At 39.1% G+C, this 17,336-nt stretch overlaps 1 protein-coding gene across 2 annotated transcripts; it reads right to left on the reverse strand.

Annotated features, from left to right (window-relative positions):
* On the reverse strand, positions 1–9,861 carry PDCL (phosducin like). Of its 2 annotated transcripts, none has more exons than XM_012771808.3 (4): positions 9,540–9,861; positions 7,897–8,073; positions 4,938–5,119; positions 1–2,825 (listed from the first exon to the last, which is right to left on the reverse strand). In XM_012771808.3, the coding sequence occupies exons 2-4, from the start codon at positions 8,066–8,068 to the stop codon at positions 2,274–2,276; spliced, it is 906 nt and encodes a 301-aa protein (XP_012627262.1). In that variant the 5' UTR covers positions 8,069–8,073; positions 9,540–9,861; the 3' UTR covers positions 1–2,273. The 2 variants fall into 2 exon arrangements, with proteins under 2 accessions (XP_012627262.1, XP_012627263.1); XM_012771809.3 differs by having other exon boundaries at positions 9,608–9,860.
* Between the last annotated feature and the right edge of the window lie 7,475 nt (positions 9,862–17,336).

Below are 17,336 nucleotides of genomic sequence, written 5' to 3' on the forward strand. Positions count from 1 at the left end.
TTAAGATACTATTTTTTTTATTTCAGCATATTATGGGGGTACAAATTTTATGGTTATGGATAATGGCCTTGCCCCCCACCCCCTGAAGTCTAAGCTTAAAGTGTGACCATTCCCCAGACATGGTATACCCAAATGATGGAATATCATGTAGCCACTGAAAGTTATTTAAAATTTTTAAAACATGTCTAAGTATTTATGATATAATAATATTAAATAAGGCAAAGCACAAAACTAAATTCAATAAGCACTCAATGTATTAAAACTATTTTAAAAAGACTAGAAGGAAATAAATGAGAGCATTGACAACAGTTCTCTCACTTCTAATAATTTTCTGTACCTTTCACACTTTCTACAATGAGCTTTCTTAGTCAAAAACAACCATGCACTTCTGTTTTGTTGATTAAATACAACAGATACTTTCAAAACTCTTCTCTACAATTAGTCAAATCCTAAAGAGCCAGGAAAATCAAAACTGTGAGTTTTGAAGCTAATACTTAATTCCAGATTACATTTTCCCTGACCCTAGAATATACATTTTTAAAATAAAAAGCAAAAGGAAAAAACTCAAATGCCAATCATTATAAATACACAGGAAAAGACTAGAAAGATGCCTGTAAATATAACAGGGATTAATTTTGGTTGGTAGAATTATATGGCTTTTTAAATCTCTTTTTAGCTTAACAATTTTTATTACATTTTCTACAATGAACATCTGTTCATTCCGTAATAAAAAAAAGTGTTTGGGCTGGGCGCAGTGGCTCACGCCTATAAACTAGCACTCTGGGAGGCCGAGGCAGGCAGATCATTTAAGCTCAGGAGTTTGAGACCAGCCTGAGCAAGAGTGAGACCCAGTCTCTACTAAAAAAATAGAAAGAAATTAGCTGGATAACTAAAAAATATATACATATAGAAAAAATCAGCCAGGCATGGTGGTGCATGCCTGTAGTCCCAGCTACTGGAAGGCTGAGGCAGGAGGACTGCTTGGGCCCAAGAGTTTGAGGTTGCTGTGAGCTAGGCTGACACTGCGGCACTCTAGCCCAGGCAACAGAGTGAGACTGTCTCTCAAAAAAAAAAAAAAAAAAAAAAAAAAAGTGTTTGTTCTTTCTAAGAGACAGCCACCAGTGAAATTATAGCACATCTATACAATGGAATATTAATAGCCACTAAAAACAATGTTGTAGAAGAATATTTAATAACATGAAAAAAAGTCTGATATTCTACTAGCTGACCATACTATAAAACAGTATGTTCAGAATGATCCCATTGCTTTGTTTAAAATTAAACAAACAAAATGTTCTACGTATACATAGAAAACACCTTGGCAGGATATGTACCAAAACATTAATATAATAGTGTTTTACTCGTCTAGGTGGTAGATTAGAGACTTTTTCTTCTTATTTTTGCTTCAGTATTTTGGCCAATTTTCCTCTACTGAATATGAATTATTTTTCCAATATGTAAAAAAAAAAAAAAAGTTTTTAAAAAAAACTAGATTCAACATAAAATTACCTTGTTAAATAAAAGAGAGATAGACAAAAAGACAAGTAGGGGCATCTTATTGAAAGATGATCTCCTTTACATGCTTTACTGCTCCACCCCAGCTCTAATGTTTAAGTCCATAAAACACTTGTCCCTCAGCAACCACGAGGGCAGTCAGCATCTACCCTTCCTCTTGTTCCAGACTTGGTAACGCTGGAGTGGGACAGGGAATGCAGCAGAAGAGGCCACCTCACCCGACAGGGGAAACACACATCATCCATAAACCTTTAAACAAGACCCTGATGGAGAAAAGGGTCTAGGGAAAAGAATTTAACTGCCTTCTAGGACTATGGATCTGATTATAAGTAAATACAATTTACAATCATTTGATTAAGGAAATGCACTATTTACGTTGCAAATAACATACTAACTAGAGAATTATACTCTTAGACTTGGCAGAGACCTCTGAGATCATCTGAAGACAATTTCCAGGACACTGTCTTTAGAATGCTGTGTACATATTGACTGGAAACAATAACAGAGATGTCACGCCAGAAAATCTTAAGTAAACAGTTCAAAAGCCTGGCTTCCTGTTTATACAATTTTATGTCACTTTATTGCTAGCCACAAGGTAATTCAGCATTCTGATTTGATCTAAGAATTTCTTGATTTTACACATAATAAAAAGGACTACAAAGGACAGCTAAAAAAGCCAGAAGACAAAGGAACAAAAATAAACAAGAACATGTGCCTTCCAGCCCAAACTGAAAAATCTATGCAACTAGACTATCAGTTCAATCTATTTCCAGATCGCTATCCTCACTGTGACAGGTGGCAGAGTTACGCACAGATGTCAGCACCAAGACTTCTTTTTCTGGGAGTAATCCAAATTCCTGGAGAAAAGCTTCGAGGTCCACAGCAAAGAAATCCTCCCCTAGCTGATCAGTGACACGAACAAAATTGCCAATCAATTCACCCCCCTTATAGATCAGCAGGGCAGGAAGGGCATTCCTGGTGAACCGACTGCTGGCCCCAATAACTGAGCTCTTCACTCGGCAGAATTTGACAGCCGGGTACTCCGCAGCAAGGCAGATCATGCAACCGTTCATGGCTTCAGTCCCTGGAATGCCGTCCTCATAAATATGGACCATGATGAGAGTGCTTTTCTGTTCTTTATCAATCATGTCTAAAAACCCTTCTCCACTGGGAATCTCAAAAACCTGCTTAAATTGGGGCCCCTTGTGAAGCTGCTGCCGCATTTCTTCCATTCTCTGCTTCCGGTACTGCTGCAGAAACTCTTCGTCATCTTGGTCCTCATTCATCATGGCAAACTCCTTCAGAGTCATCTGCAGGCGGACCAGCAAGTGAGCATAAATACACAAAACTGAACACTCAGGATAATAGTTAACAGGTCCCACATGCTTATCATATACAAGGCACCATGCTGAATGCTCTATATGCATTATATCTCACTGAATTCTTATGACAACCACATTCAGAAAGGACTTTCATTATCCTCATTTTATGAATGAGGTTCCAAGACTTGATATTATTTGTGTAAGTTCACCCAGGTAATAAGCATAAGACCAGGGCTCAAACCAGATTTTATTTAATTTTTTTTTTAGGCAAGCAGGAAAATGAGATTTACTGAAGAGAGGAGGATAGGATTATAAAGCAAGAACAAGATATAGGTTTATAGAGCATGGTACATATGCCACAGGTGATGATTGGACCCACTATTGAAGCAGGACAAGCAAAAAGAAGGGCAAAGAGAGCTCAAACCAGATTTTAAAAACCAAGGTTTTAAGCTATAATATCTTATTACTTCTCGATCCAAATAGGCAGCACCAGATATGACTTCATGAACTTTTTTCTTTTTGTCAATCTTGACAATGGATTAATTATTTTATCAACCGTTTTGTTTTCATTGAAAAGACAATAGGACATTAAGGAATTTTTAAAAAGAACACCCATAATCCCTGCCCTGCACAACCCCTCAACACACATACACATATACACAGACAACACTCACAGTCCCATGCACTCTATAATTTTTCTTTTCTTTACCAGTCACATGCTGAAACAGTTTTGCTTTTATAGCAGTAGCCATGGGTATACTAACTAAGCTATAGCCAGCTTGTATAAGTTAGCATAAGTATTTCCTCATGTTTCCAAATATTTTTATAAAATTATATATAGTGCATTATATTTGCTTAACCACTCCCCTAATTCTAGTATTGAGACAGTTACCAGTTTTGTTCTACTGCATATAAATCGGCAGGACACAGACAGACTCTCTCAAGACTGACCCACGTGGTTGTGTGATATTGCCTCATTCTGGTCTCTCACCTCAGTAATAAGGAAGCAGCTGTGAGCAGGGGACACAATACCCTGCAGCAGTTTAAGTTACAGAAGGGTCTACCTTCTCCGGTGCCCCTAATACATAAACTCTAGCTCTGCCTAATCTTGTATAGATTAGTGGTCAGGCGGTTGGAGACCACGCTAGATCAGAACAGATGCTGTTACCATACCATGAGCATTATGAGTTCATTGTTTACTTATTGCCAATTTTCTTCCCATCTCGTAGCTCTCCACTCTATCTCAGCCTACCAGAGTGGCTCTTTCTAACCTATTACAGTCTTTGCCTGTGTTTAATGACCTGAAATCATCCTCCTGGTCAAGCTGAATGACTCCTAGCTTAATCCTCTTATCTGCTCCCTGCTTCTGTCTGGTATTTTACCTTTGGGCCATAGCTTAATGATCTCAGGCACTCCTAGACATTCATCTATGGTCAGAGGGTACAGGGAAAAATACAGAATCCCTTTTAATACTGATAAGACAGATAGGAGGGTATCAGGGACCTAGTTCCAAGTATCTTCCAGAGTGTGTTTGCTTCTATTATAAGGCCTCATTAGAATAAATTCTCATGAACAGGCTTCAGATGAAACAAAGCAACATCATGGAAAGAACAGGAAAATTTGGATCAGAATCCTAGCTTCTGCTAGCATTTACCAGTTGCATGACCTGAACAAGTCTCTAATGCTCTCTAAGCATTGTTTTCATCATCTGTAAAATAGGGAATACCATCACCCACAAAGGTTATTTCTGGCCCAAGGTAAAATCTCAATAAAAGAAGGGAAACTAAAATTTACTGAGCACTTTCAATGGTCCAGGCACTGTGATCGACACTTTACCCATGCAGCCCAGGTGGGGATGATACTGACCTCATTTAACCAATGAAAAACCAAACTCAGAAGGGAAGAGATTTTCTCACAGCCACTAGTGGCAGAGCTGAGATTCAAACCCAAGTGTGTATGAGTTATGACAAGGCTCTATAATTACTCCTACATTGAATAGCTTCTCAGAGGCCAAATCAAACATCCTCCACCTTTTAAATCACTAACCCAGTTTTAGCAGCCAGGGCAGCTTCTGAGAAAAGCCCAAGTGCTGCTAATTACCTTCCCACTGATCTTCTCCTGGAGGTCCTTCTGTTTCTGTTGCTCCTCCTCTTCATCCAGATGGGACCTGCAGGTCATTGACAGCTTCTTGATCAGCCTTTCCATCTCCCGGCACTGCTCCTCCCTTTGCTCTGTCTCCAACTGCTTGAAGCGGCGCCAGTCATTGATCACACCTTTTGGACCTGAGTGAACATGGATGTGACCAAGAAGAGTTCTTCTCAGACTGTACCCCAGTTAAAAATAAAAAAATAAAATAAAATAAAAAGAATGGGCTAGGAATTGTGGACCAGCTCAAATCTGTAGGTGGGAGCTCACATCTATCTGAAGCTTACTGCATCCACTGGATAGTTAACACAGAGGCTCTGTGCACTCTGCACACAGTGGTCCACACACAGTGATGTGCTCTGCAGCACAGTTCCAAAAATTAAAGGGCCAAGCTAATTAATGCCCAACATTAGGAGACACGTTAAATAAATTATTATTTATCTATTCAAAGGAAAATAATGCAACTCTTAGAAAGAATGAGGCAGCTCTATGTTTTCCGCCATGAAAGACATTCTGAATATATTAGATTTTGAAAAAAAAAAGCAAAATGTAGAACAATATCATGATATGATCCTCCAGTTTTTACAAAATGAACTGTATGTGTACATGAGTATTTATGTCATGTATATGCATATATGTTTGTTTATACACTTGTATGTTCAAAGAAAAAGGGCTCAAAGGATATGTAAACTGTAAACAGTGGTTGTCTCCACATAGTATGATAAAAGGGATGATGAAAGAGAACTTTTACTTTTCTCTTTCTATACTTCTGTATTATCTGAATTTTTTTATAGCAAGATGTGGCAAGCTGTATAATTGTTCTGTTATTCAAGCTACCCTCAGCCCCTCAATCTTCATGCTGTTAAAGGTCTATATAGCCTTGTCCCTTGTCATGTGACTTGCAGTACCTCCTGTGGGATGACAACATATATCCCCAGCCCAGTGATGTTAGGCTTGGCCATATGACTTGATCTATCCAGTGGATTGTGAGCAAACATGAAGTATGCCACGTCTGAGAAAAAAGATTTATGAGCTATTGTATGTTTCCAACAGCTCCTCTTTTGCTCTCTATGCTCAGCCATGAAAACTGTGTCCTAAACAGGGGTTACTCCTTCAGCCTAGCCCCTGGAATGAGAGAACATATGAAGCAAAAGCAGAGCCACCACTGACCCACAGGCTGCATGTAATATGATTGAGAAACAAACCTTTGTTGTCACAAGCATGTTTTGGGGTCATCTGTTACCACAGGAAAAATATATAAAAATCTATATAAAGAAAACTTTAAAATGCTACCAAGAAACACTTAGAAAAGACTTCAATAAATGGAAAAGTAATATCATGTTCCTGAATAGAAATACTCAATATTACAAGGTGCCAATTATCCCTAAATTAATTTATATATTTAATGCATTCCCAATATGTATGAATACACATATTTGCTTTGGAAAAAATAACAAAGCAAAAGTTAAGAAAAAATGGCACAGCAGAGCAATGAACGGGGTCTAGCCCTACCAGATACTAAAATATTTTAAAATTGTGAGACATAACCCAGTTAAAGACAAATCAATGGAAGATACTACAAAGTACAGCTAAAGACCCAACATAAACAGAAATACAGTACATGATAAAATTATTTTCAAAATAAAAGATAGCATATTCAATAAATGATGGTGAAACAACTAAGTAGTACTATGAAAAAAGCCAGAGCCTTACTGCACACCTTACACCAAAATGAATCCCAAATGAATCAATATTTAAGTGTAAAAAAATTAAATTATAAAAATACTAAGGAAAAAGTATGGGAGAATCTTTTTATAAAGCAAAGTGAGGTATTTTATAAAGTGGTGTGAAGAAAGGTCTTTTAAGTAAAAAACTATAAAATAACACTTTTAAGTACATAAAAATAAAAATTTTATGCCAGGATAAGAACATGGAAAGTCAAAAAACAACAACAAAGTGAAAGAAATATTTACAAAGTATACCACAAATTTCCTTAATATATGGCTCCCCAAGAAGAAAAAGACCAACCACCCAATTTTAAAAATGAGCAAAGGATATAAAAATATCTCTTATAATTATTAAGAGAAACCAAGAACAGTGGCTCATACCTGTAATCTCAGCACTTTGGGAGGCCCGGGCAGAAGGACTGCCTGAGGCCAGAAAACTACCCTATCCAAACATAGTGAGACCCTACTCTACAAAAAAATAAAATTAGGCAGGCATGGGGGCACGTGCCTGCAGTTCCAGCTACACAGGAGGCTGAGGCGGGAGGACTGTTTGAGCCCTGGAGTTAAGGCTACAGTGAGCTATGATCGCAGCACTGCACTCCAGCCTAGGTGATGATTATGACCCTGTCTCTAAAAAGGAAAAAGAAAAAAAAATAATAATAAATATATATATATATGTGTGTGTGTGTGTGTGTGTGTGTGTATGTGTGGGTATATAATCAAAAGAGGTTCAATCTACCTGTTAAAAAGAAAAGATGGGAAATAAAACTACAATGAGTTACTATCTGTCATCCATCAGGATGGCAAAGGTCAACAAGTTTGATAACACAGTAGGAAGACAAGCATACAAAGAAGTATCAATTAAACTATAAATTGGTGTTTTGGAAAGTATTAAAGTATAAATATGCTATTTATAGGAAGTTATACTACCAAATACTGACACCTATGATTTATGGGATATCGAACAACTACTAACTTGAAAAGCAGGATTAAAACCGAGGCCAGCCTGTGTTCATTACCATGCTGTTATGCAGACACATTTGTATTGTGCAATAAAAAGCCTAGAAGCATACACAATGAAATGATATCTCTGGAAGTGGGACTGGAGTTAGAAGTGATCAGGAAACTTCTAATTAATTCATGTTTAATGAAGATTTTTTAAAGCACAGCTCAGGGTTTTCCAATACCTGTGTTAACTGAGATGCCTTCGCCTGCCAGCTCAGCCTCTGCATGCATGGAACTGCTGGCTGGAGCACCCCTGCCTCGGTCTTTGTCCTCGTGGTCACTGTCCTCATCCTCACTGCTGCTGTAGTAGTACTGCAGTTTCTCCCCAAGCAACTTATCATCCAGGGTAGTCATGGTGTCTGGAAGAGGGCAACAAACCAGGCTCTTTGCTGACTTGAGCTAGACAGACATGAATCTGAAGCATAGGAGGCTCATTTGTGCTGAGATCCTACAATGTACAGGACCCTAAAACTGATTTGTCTTCATAAACAGAATCTCAACAAATCTCTACAATAACCCTGTGTATTGGGGTTTACCATGCTCTTTTTATAAAAAATAAAACTGAAGCTTAAAGGAATTTTCTTTGCCAAACTTTACAGTAAATAGTAAAGCTGGGACCAGACCCCAGGGATGCCTGACTCCAAGAACCTGAGGTATGAATTACTGTCTTCTGAATAACATGTACTTGTACTGATGCACTGGCTCAGGGTCTATTTTACTGACTAGTGGTTTTATCCATGCTTACTTTTAGTTTTCCTATCAACTAATACTGTTGGGTAATTGAAAAATTGGGTAAGAATCCTCAGGAAAAACTCTAAAAAGAATCATGGAGAGTATGAGTTCAGTCACTTGCTAGTCTAGGCAATCACTCATCTTTTGCCTTCAATATCCCAGTCAACACGGTGAGGGATTGGATGGATGGTCTCTTAAGCCCTACTAATTCTGATTGGTTAAAAAAAACGGCCCATACCCCATACTAAGATTTTTAATAATTCTCAAGTTTTTAAAAGACCATGGTGAGGGCCAGGCTTTTGCATCAGAAGCAGCCAGGGACATTTTGGAGAAAAGGTGGAGCTTAGCCCCACAAGCCTGCTTGAGAATCCAGCAGTAATAGCAAAACAAAAAACAAAAAACCCTCTAGTACTCCTTCCTCTAAGCATCCCAACCCCAACACTATGCTACCTTTATTAAAGACTTATCACTGGGCCTGTTATACTCCATTCCAAAATGATTCTCTCCCATGGGACAGGGAGCTCTTGAAAGCAGGGACCTCCAACAGCTTATCTTCATGCCCAATGCCTAGCACAACGTCCCTGCACAATTTGCTAAACTCACATATAGACAGCCTGGACCAGAGGGAGAATCCGGGCCACAGCGGTCAGATAGGGAGAGGGGTGCAAAGGAGGCAGGGCTAATTGAAAGAAAGGTAGAAGTACCAGGGAGGGGCAGAATCAAACTTGGAGGTGCCAGACATGGGCCAAAGTGGGCGCACAGGTGACGAAGAGAACGGAAAGAGGTGCGCTCGCGAGGGCGGGGACCTTGGAGAGGGGCGCAGAGGGGGCGGGGCCGCGGACGTGGGGAGACGTGGGCGGTGAAGGCGGGGCCCCCGGAAGGGTGTCGGAGGGGGCCATGGAGCCTTTGGGGGAGCCAGGGGCAGCCCGGGGAAGGTGGGACCAACGCAGGAGGCGAGTCACAGAAATCGCTTAGACCGTGCGCGTGAAGTAGGCACGGAGATAAGGCAGTTTTACTACCCAGGCTAACCAACCACCCTCCCACCAGTGGTCCATGGCTGCCGCTTCTTCCCGGCTGACCCCAATGCAGTTACCCGGCCTAGCTCGGTCTGGATCCCTTTAGGCTAGCAGCTCCGGGCACCAGAAGGAAGGGAGCGCTTACTTAGAGGAAGAGAAGTGGACCAGCGCCCTGAGAGCTACAGAGAAAAGCCGCCGGAGTCCCGACTGCGCGGACCAATCAGGCAGGCTTCCTGAGTCATGGCGGACACCCGCTGTCCAATTCGAAGCGGCTTCTCACGGCGGAAGTGGGAGGAGCTACAGGTCCTACTTTGGGACAAAACACCTCGACAACATTAATACGCTTCTTTTTGTTTTGTTTTGTTTTGGTTTAGGCGACGAAAAAGTGAGCTATGTATGCCCAGTTTCAACCAATAAGAAAAATTTATTTATTTCCAAACTTCCAAAGTCATTCCAAACGTGTTTTTTTTATTGGTTCTCCATCATATCACGTCTATTAAGATGGAAAACTGACTCGGAAACGTTAAGTAATTTGCCCAAGAACACACATCCTTTAAGCACGTGGCTTGCATTACAATTTTTAAAAAGAATATAAAAGCCGAGCGTAGTGGCGCGCGCCTGTAATCCAACTACTGGGGAGACTGAGGTGTGAGGATAGCTTGAGCCCCAGAGTTCTAGGCTTTAGTGCGCTATGTGCACGGGTTGTCCGCACTAAGTTGGACGTCAGTGTGGTGACCTCCGCAGAGCAGGGGCCCACCAAGTTGCCTGAGGAGGGATGAACCAGCCCAGATCAGAAACCGAGCAGGTCAAAACTCTGGAACTCCATGCTGATCAGTAGTGAGATCGCTCCGTGAATGGCCACTGCACTCCAGCCTACGCGAGACTCCATCTCTTTAAGGAAAAAAAAAAAAAAAGCCAGGTCCATTACATCTAAAGGCAATGTGAAATCCTGATTTGGATACTGGCACAGAAAAAGGACATGAATGGGACAGCTGACGAAATTTGAGAAAAATCTCTTAACCAATATTAACGAATGGTATTGTATCAACAGTTTTGGCAATTGTATTACCATTATGTAAGATGTTAACCTTTGGCGATTCTTAATGAAGAGTATAATAGGGGAACGCTATCCTACTTTTGCAACTTTTATTTTTTCCTGAGACATACTTTATCGTCTATTTTTGCCACTTTTTCAAAACTTAAAATGATTTTAAATTCGAAGCCCTTGCTGGGTGTCCAATACGCAACCATAAAGTTGCTCATTAAAAGGTTTGTGCAAATTGAACCATATAAAATATTCTAGAACGACACACTGTTTAAAATAGGGCTCTTAATTTGGGGGAAGGTTTCTTAATTTGTGGTTCTAGGACAACCTGAAATTGTCTGCAAATTTGTATATGTGCATATTTTTCTGAGAAGCTGTTTGTTGAGGCTATTAAAGGAGTTAGAAAACACTCCCCCCTCATTTTAAGAACAATTTATTTAAAGAGCTCCCATGGTGACTTTATATTTTTGTTTGCAAAGTCAATAACTTAATTAGCTTTGTGTGAAGAGTAGATAAGAATATGCTCTTAATCTGCTTTAAGTGACACAAATGGCAGTCAACAAGAATGCCTCTGCATTCCTCATAAACATTTGTTAAATGAATGCTTGATAAATGATTTGTTTTTACTCAAGTCTCCCTAAAATAGGAGTCTTCCTCATCTATGGTGGTTCCTTGTCCCTCATCATTCACTTTAAATTTAGGGCTGTAATCCTCAAGGGGGCCTTCAGTGCTGTCCAAAAATCTACATTTCAATACTCAGGCTACTCTCCCACTTTCTTAAGAGAAGTAATTTATCTCTCTTCTCTCAAATTTTCAACACTCCCTCCTCTCCTCTGGCTTAACTGACCTCAACTCTTATTTCCCCTAAAAAATGAAGGCAATCAAAAGCAGCTTGCATTTGGTTCCATCCCAAAATGTAGCACCTGCATCTGCGCCTGTTAAATGAATTTTCTTTCTATGGTATACTAATATGCTTTCATAGTTCTCATCTTTAAAAAAAATCCTGGCTGGGCGTGGTGGCTCATGCCTGTAATCCTAGCACTCTGGGAGGCTAAGGCAGGCAGATCTTTTGAGCTCAGGAGTTCGAGACCAGCTTGGGCAAGAGTGAGACCCCTTGTCTACTAAAAATAGAAAGAAATTAGCTGGACAACTAAAAATATATAGAAAAAATTAGTTGGGCATGGTGGTGCACCCCTGTAGTCTCAGCTACTTGGGAAGCTGAAGCAGGATTGCTTGAGCCCAGGAGTTTGAGGTTGCTGTGAGGTAGGCTGACACCATGGCACTCTAGCCTGGACAACACAGTGAGACTCTGTCTCAAAAAAATAAAAATAAATCCTAAGGTTTTCCCACCTTTCAGATTAATAAAGATCCAAAAATTTGATAATAGTGAGACTGTGGAGAAAGAAATTGCTGGTGGGAGTGTAAATTGATTCAACTCTTATGGATGGCATTTGAGAAATATCTATCAGTATTACAAAAATACATACCCTTTAATCCAGTAATTCCACTTCTGGGTTCATCCTATAGGTATACTTGCATGAATATATTGTTCTGTTTAAAATTTTTAAAAAGCAAGGTAGAGAAAAGTATTATCATGTCTTTTGCATAAAAAGTGGGGACAAATTTTTGTATATGCAAAAAGAAAGCATTGAAGCATATACAAAGACAGTTATCTTTGCAGCGTAAACCTGAACCAGGAATGGGAGGGAAACTTTTTGTATATGTAATTTTTAAACATCTGAAGGTATTGTCTATTCTGTTCCAAAAATTAAATTTTTTTTTAAATGTAAACTGTCACTTCTTCCCTCCCCTTTCTCTCCAGCTACATCTCATTTCTATGATCCTCTTTACAGCAACACCCAAAACAGTTCTTGTATCCTCTCCTCTATTTCCTCCTCATCCCACTTCAAGTAGGCTTTTGTTCCCACCAGTCACTGAAACCATGTTTGTGAAGATAACCAGTGACTTCCAAGTTGCCCAATCTGTGGTCAAGTCACAACACTGCTCTTACTGAACCACTAGATAGCATTTGACAGTTGTCACTGCTCCTTCTATAAACTTTTTCTTGGTTTTCAGGGTACTGCCTTCTCCTAATTTCCTCCAACCTCACTGACATCCTCAGTGACCTGTTTCCTCACCTCTAAATAGTGGATGCTCCAGGTTCAGTCTTTTGGCACCTTCTGTTATTTATTCATTCATTCATTCATTCAGAGACAGGGTCTTGATCTGTCACCAAGGCTGGAGAGCAATGGCACAATCATAGCTCACTGCAGCCTCAAATTCCTAGGCTCAAGCAATCCTCCTGCCTCAGCCTCCTGAACCTGGGACTACAGGTATGCACCTCCATGCTTGGCTAATCTTAGAGATGGCATCTTGGTATGTTACTCAGGCTAGACTCAAACTCCTGGCCTCAAGTGATCCTCCCACCTCAGCCTCCCAAATTGATGGAATTACAGGCATCAACCACCATGCCCAGCCTCTCTTCTTTGTCAAATATACTCACTCTTGTCAAAGAATAAACATGGAGGCAGTTAATTATATGGAAATAAGTTTACTTATATCATGGAAAAAGTAAATCGGTAAATGTCAAATAAGATTTTTTTAAAAAACTGGATTTATAAAAGAAGAAGGAAAAGTGAGATGTTGAGAAACCATGGTAAGTCTTGTTCATTTTTCTAGAGGAAAACTGACTAGCTGTCAGGCTGCAAAGTGGTCAGTAGAGTCTCAAGACATTAAAGAAAACAATGTTAATTCTTCATGTATTTGTGATAAAACCTTGAAAATTTAACCATGAACTATATGGATCAAGTTTTCTCTGTATAATTGTTAAAACATCTACCTTGACTGAGCCAATTCTGTGCCATTTCCCTCTTCAGAATTTTCACTGTTTCCCACTGTATTAGTCAGAGTTTTCCAGATAAACAGAACTAATAGAAGATGGATCGATGGATGGATGGATGGATGGATGGATGGATGGATGGATGGATGGATGGATGGATAGATAGATAGATAGATAGATAGATAGATAGATAGATAGATAGATAGATAGATAACCTGGAGACTGAAGAGAACCAATGGTGAGATAGATAGATAGATAGATAGATAGATAGATAGATAGATAGATAGATAGATAGATAGATAGATAGATAGATAGATAACCTGGAGACTGAAGAGAACCAATGGTGTAGTTCCAGTCTAAGTCCAAAGGCAGGAGAACTCTAGTGTCCCAGCTCTAAGAGTCAGGCAGAGAGGAAATTCTCTTTTTATTTTATTCTAGGCCTTCACTAATTGAATAAGGCCCACCCACATTGGGGATGGGGGAAATCTTTTTCTAGTAACTTCTTTGTCCTTGGGAGCTTTTATTTATTCCTTTCATATACTTTGTAATTTTTTGGTTGAAAACTGGAACATCTTGTGTAGGACGTAGGGACTGAGGTAAATAGTTTCTGTGCTTGAAAGTGGACAAGCCTGCTATTCCCCACTCTCAAGTTAGCACCATAATATTTCTGAGGCTATTTTCTGATCTTTTCTATGAACACCTGGTGGGGTTTCTGCAGAGAGAGAAAGAAGCTGCAAAAGGGCATAGATCCCCCACCCCTCTAGTTCCTGCAGCTTCCAGGGACTTTACCCTGCCCTGCTAACCTGTACTTAGCAAAGCCTCTAGAAAGAAATGAGTCCTGCCAACACCTTGATTTCAGCCCTAATCAGAAAACCCAGTTGAATCATGCTGTGCCCAAACTTCTGAACTACAGGAACTGTAGTTCAGAAATAAATTTATGTTAAGTTTGTGAGCATTTGTTATGGTAGCAAAAGAAAACTAATACAGATGGGTTCAGAAAAGAAAGTATTAGTTGAAATTAGCCTAGTTCTTTCTCATTGTAAAGGTGAGAACAACGTTCTTTCTGGTTTTCTATATTCTGGGTGAAAACTAGAAGTTTCTGTCCCAGATTTTCTTTTATGATTTATAGAGTCTTAGGAGGAGGAAAGACTTTCTCTTTTGGAGACCATTTAGTAGGTCTCAGGGTTAGTCAGTGGGACTGGATATCAAGATTGTATGATCTTAAGCATATTTCTGCTGGGAAGTATGTATTCATAACTCTATGTCCTAGAGCTTAAAGAATAATTCTTTTGTGTGGTTAGGAATACATGATATTTTTCTTTATGCACAGTTTTAAGATTGGTCAATTGGTCTCTTTTAATATATTCAGACTTCTGGTTGTATGTTATAGAGGGATATATTCAGTGATGTCCTTTTTGGTAATGTAGCTTGTATCTGTCAGGAATATGACTGTGTACATGAGTTAGCTATCTAACAATATCCAACAGGACCACTCATTTTTATCATCAGAATTTTCTGATGATGTGAACAATGAAGTTTCTGTTTAATGACAGTATAATGTGTAATTCATAGATTTAAAAGTATTGTACCTGTACTGCAAGGTTTTTGTTGGGTTGTTTATCAGTAGAGCATATTAAAGGTATTCCCTTGTGTAGAAAACAAATCCATAAACTGTTTTGAAACTGTTAAAGCATTTGCCTTTTAGCAAGGTAAAATCTTAGTCCAACCAGATTTACAGGCTATTATTAAACATATTTAAAGTTTTGAAATAATTGAATGAAATTCATATATGAATAATTAAATGCCTTGAAGCATGAGTCCCAAGGCTTGCTCTACTCTTATAGTTTTTCTAAATTATAATTGTTAGAGATAAAACAAGATATGGTCTTCCATTGAGTTTCTGATGTAAAATTTTTCCACCAATATTTTTGTAAATTTTGAACAAATTTGTCCTTGTTACTTGGATTATTTTTTGTTATACAAGTTTTAAGGGTCTAGAGATGGTTTGTTTTTTTTTTAATTTTTTATTTTTTGTAGACAGGGTTTTTCTATGTTGCCCAGGCTGGGCTCAAACTCCTGGCCTCAAGTGATCCTTCCACCTCAGCCTCTCTAAGTGCTGGGATTACAAGCCTGAGCCACCACACCTGGTATCTAGAGATGATTTTGACTTTTTTTTTCCTTTATCTGGTCAGCTTGCATCTGACAGAAATGGTTTTGAATGACACCAACAGTATGAGGACTGCTTGACATAATCAGTCTGTTTTGTCTTTTATTTTCTTCTTTTCTTCTCCCTTCCCTTTCCTTCTTCCTTTCCTACAACCTCCTCTTACCCCTCCCCTCCCTATCTTTCTTTCTTTGGGGGAGGGAGGTTCAGTTTATTGTAATTGTTTTTTTTATTTAAAAATCAGATTAAACAACTTTTTTGTATTAATGAAGATAAAACCAGTAAGGATAAGGATTATTTCCTTATATGATAGTCAGATACATCTCTCTCTCTCTCTCTCTCTCTCTGTTAAATTTTAAAAGTGGTATCTTTAGTATGGGCTTTAATTCTAAGAGACATTTTCTTTAGATGTTGAATCGTCTTTAAGCAACAAAGTTCTGATTAAGGCATCTGAGAAAATCAGTAAATGTCTTTGCTTTCATAGCTTTAGTAATAACACTTTTAGTAGCAATATTTTTCTTTAAATAGCACACACTTAAAATTTAGAGCAAAACTTTTTTTTAGAAATATTAGTTTTTCTTATTATATATATATATTTAACCTTATAAGCCATCAAAATGGACCTCCATTACATTTTAAGAAACCTTAATAATAATAGAATATAACCTTTATTTTGTTAATTTGGTCGGGTATACAGGTTTCCCGGTACAGGGCACTGCAGGGGCACTGCAAGAAGAGAAGCGCTTCCACTGTTTCCCTCAGCTGTGTGGTAGATCAGCAATATGGATGTAAAGACATCCAGTAGAGTTCTTCCCCAGCCATGTGTCCAGCACATGTGGTCCCTTTGGTGACACTGAAACCTCAGTCTAGCCTAGCAGTAATTTTCCTGTGGTCATCTCAAACGAAAATTGGTGTTCTTAGGTCTTCCTGCCCCACCAGCCTCCCAAGTTCCCCTCTCAACAATGGTGCCAATTCTCTCTCCAGGATCCTGTAAACCTCTCCTGCTCCCGGGAGAGTAGCTGTTTGCCAGCAACTAGTTCTGGCCTGGGCCACTGGCTGAACTACACATGCTCCAAGGAGGTCTGAACCCCAGCCATGGGAAGGGACCCCTTTCCAAGTTTGTCCATCCTTAGGTATTCTCCCTAAGCCATAGTGTACCATATGAAATTTCCTTTTATCTTATATTCATTTATTAGAGTTTAATGATTCTTTATGGTAAACTTTCTCCCATATAACCCACTCTGCATTTTCTATCTCCTGATTGGACAGACTGATACAGCCTCCAAAGATCCCCACCTCCTGGTGTTCATACCCTGTGTAATCCCTTTCCCTTGAGTGTAGACTTGACCTAGTGGCCTGCTTCTAAGGATTAGAATACCACAAAAGTGATGGGATACTGCTTCCAAGATTAGGTTATAAAAGATTGTGACTTCCTTCTAGTTCTCTCTCCGAGATGACTACAAGTGCCAGCCAAAACCTAGACTGCAGACTGTGAGAGACCCTGAAGCAGAGGACCTATCTAAGTCACATCCAGATTCTTGACCTACAGAAACTGTGAGATAATAAATGTTGTTGTGTTAAGCCACCAAATTTGGGATAATTGGTTATGAGGTAATTTGTTATAACAATAACTAATACAAGTGTTATCCCAATTTTCCTTTTCATCTTGTATCCAATTTGATAAATTGTATTTTTAAGGAATTTGTCTAAGTTAAGACCTTATAGTCTAACTTATTAATTTACTTCAGAGGTAGACAAAGTATACCAATTTATTTGCTCAAAAAGTACTTCAGAAATAAAAACGTATGTACATACAAAAACATGTA

Source organism: Microcebus murinus, chromosome 12, assembly GCF_040939455.1.
Source record: "Microcebus murinus isolate Inina chromosome 12, M.murinus_Inina_mat1.0, whole genome shotgun sequence".
NCBI classification, from domain to species: Eukaryota; Metazoa; Chordata; class Mammalia; order Primates; family Cheirogaleidae; genus Microcebus; species Microcebus murinus.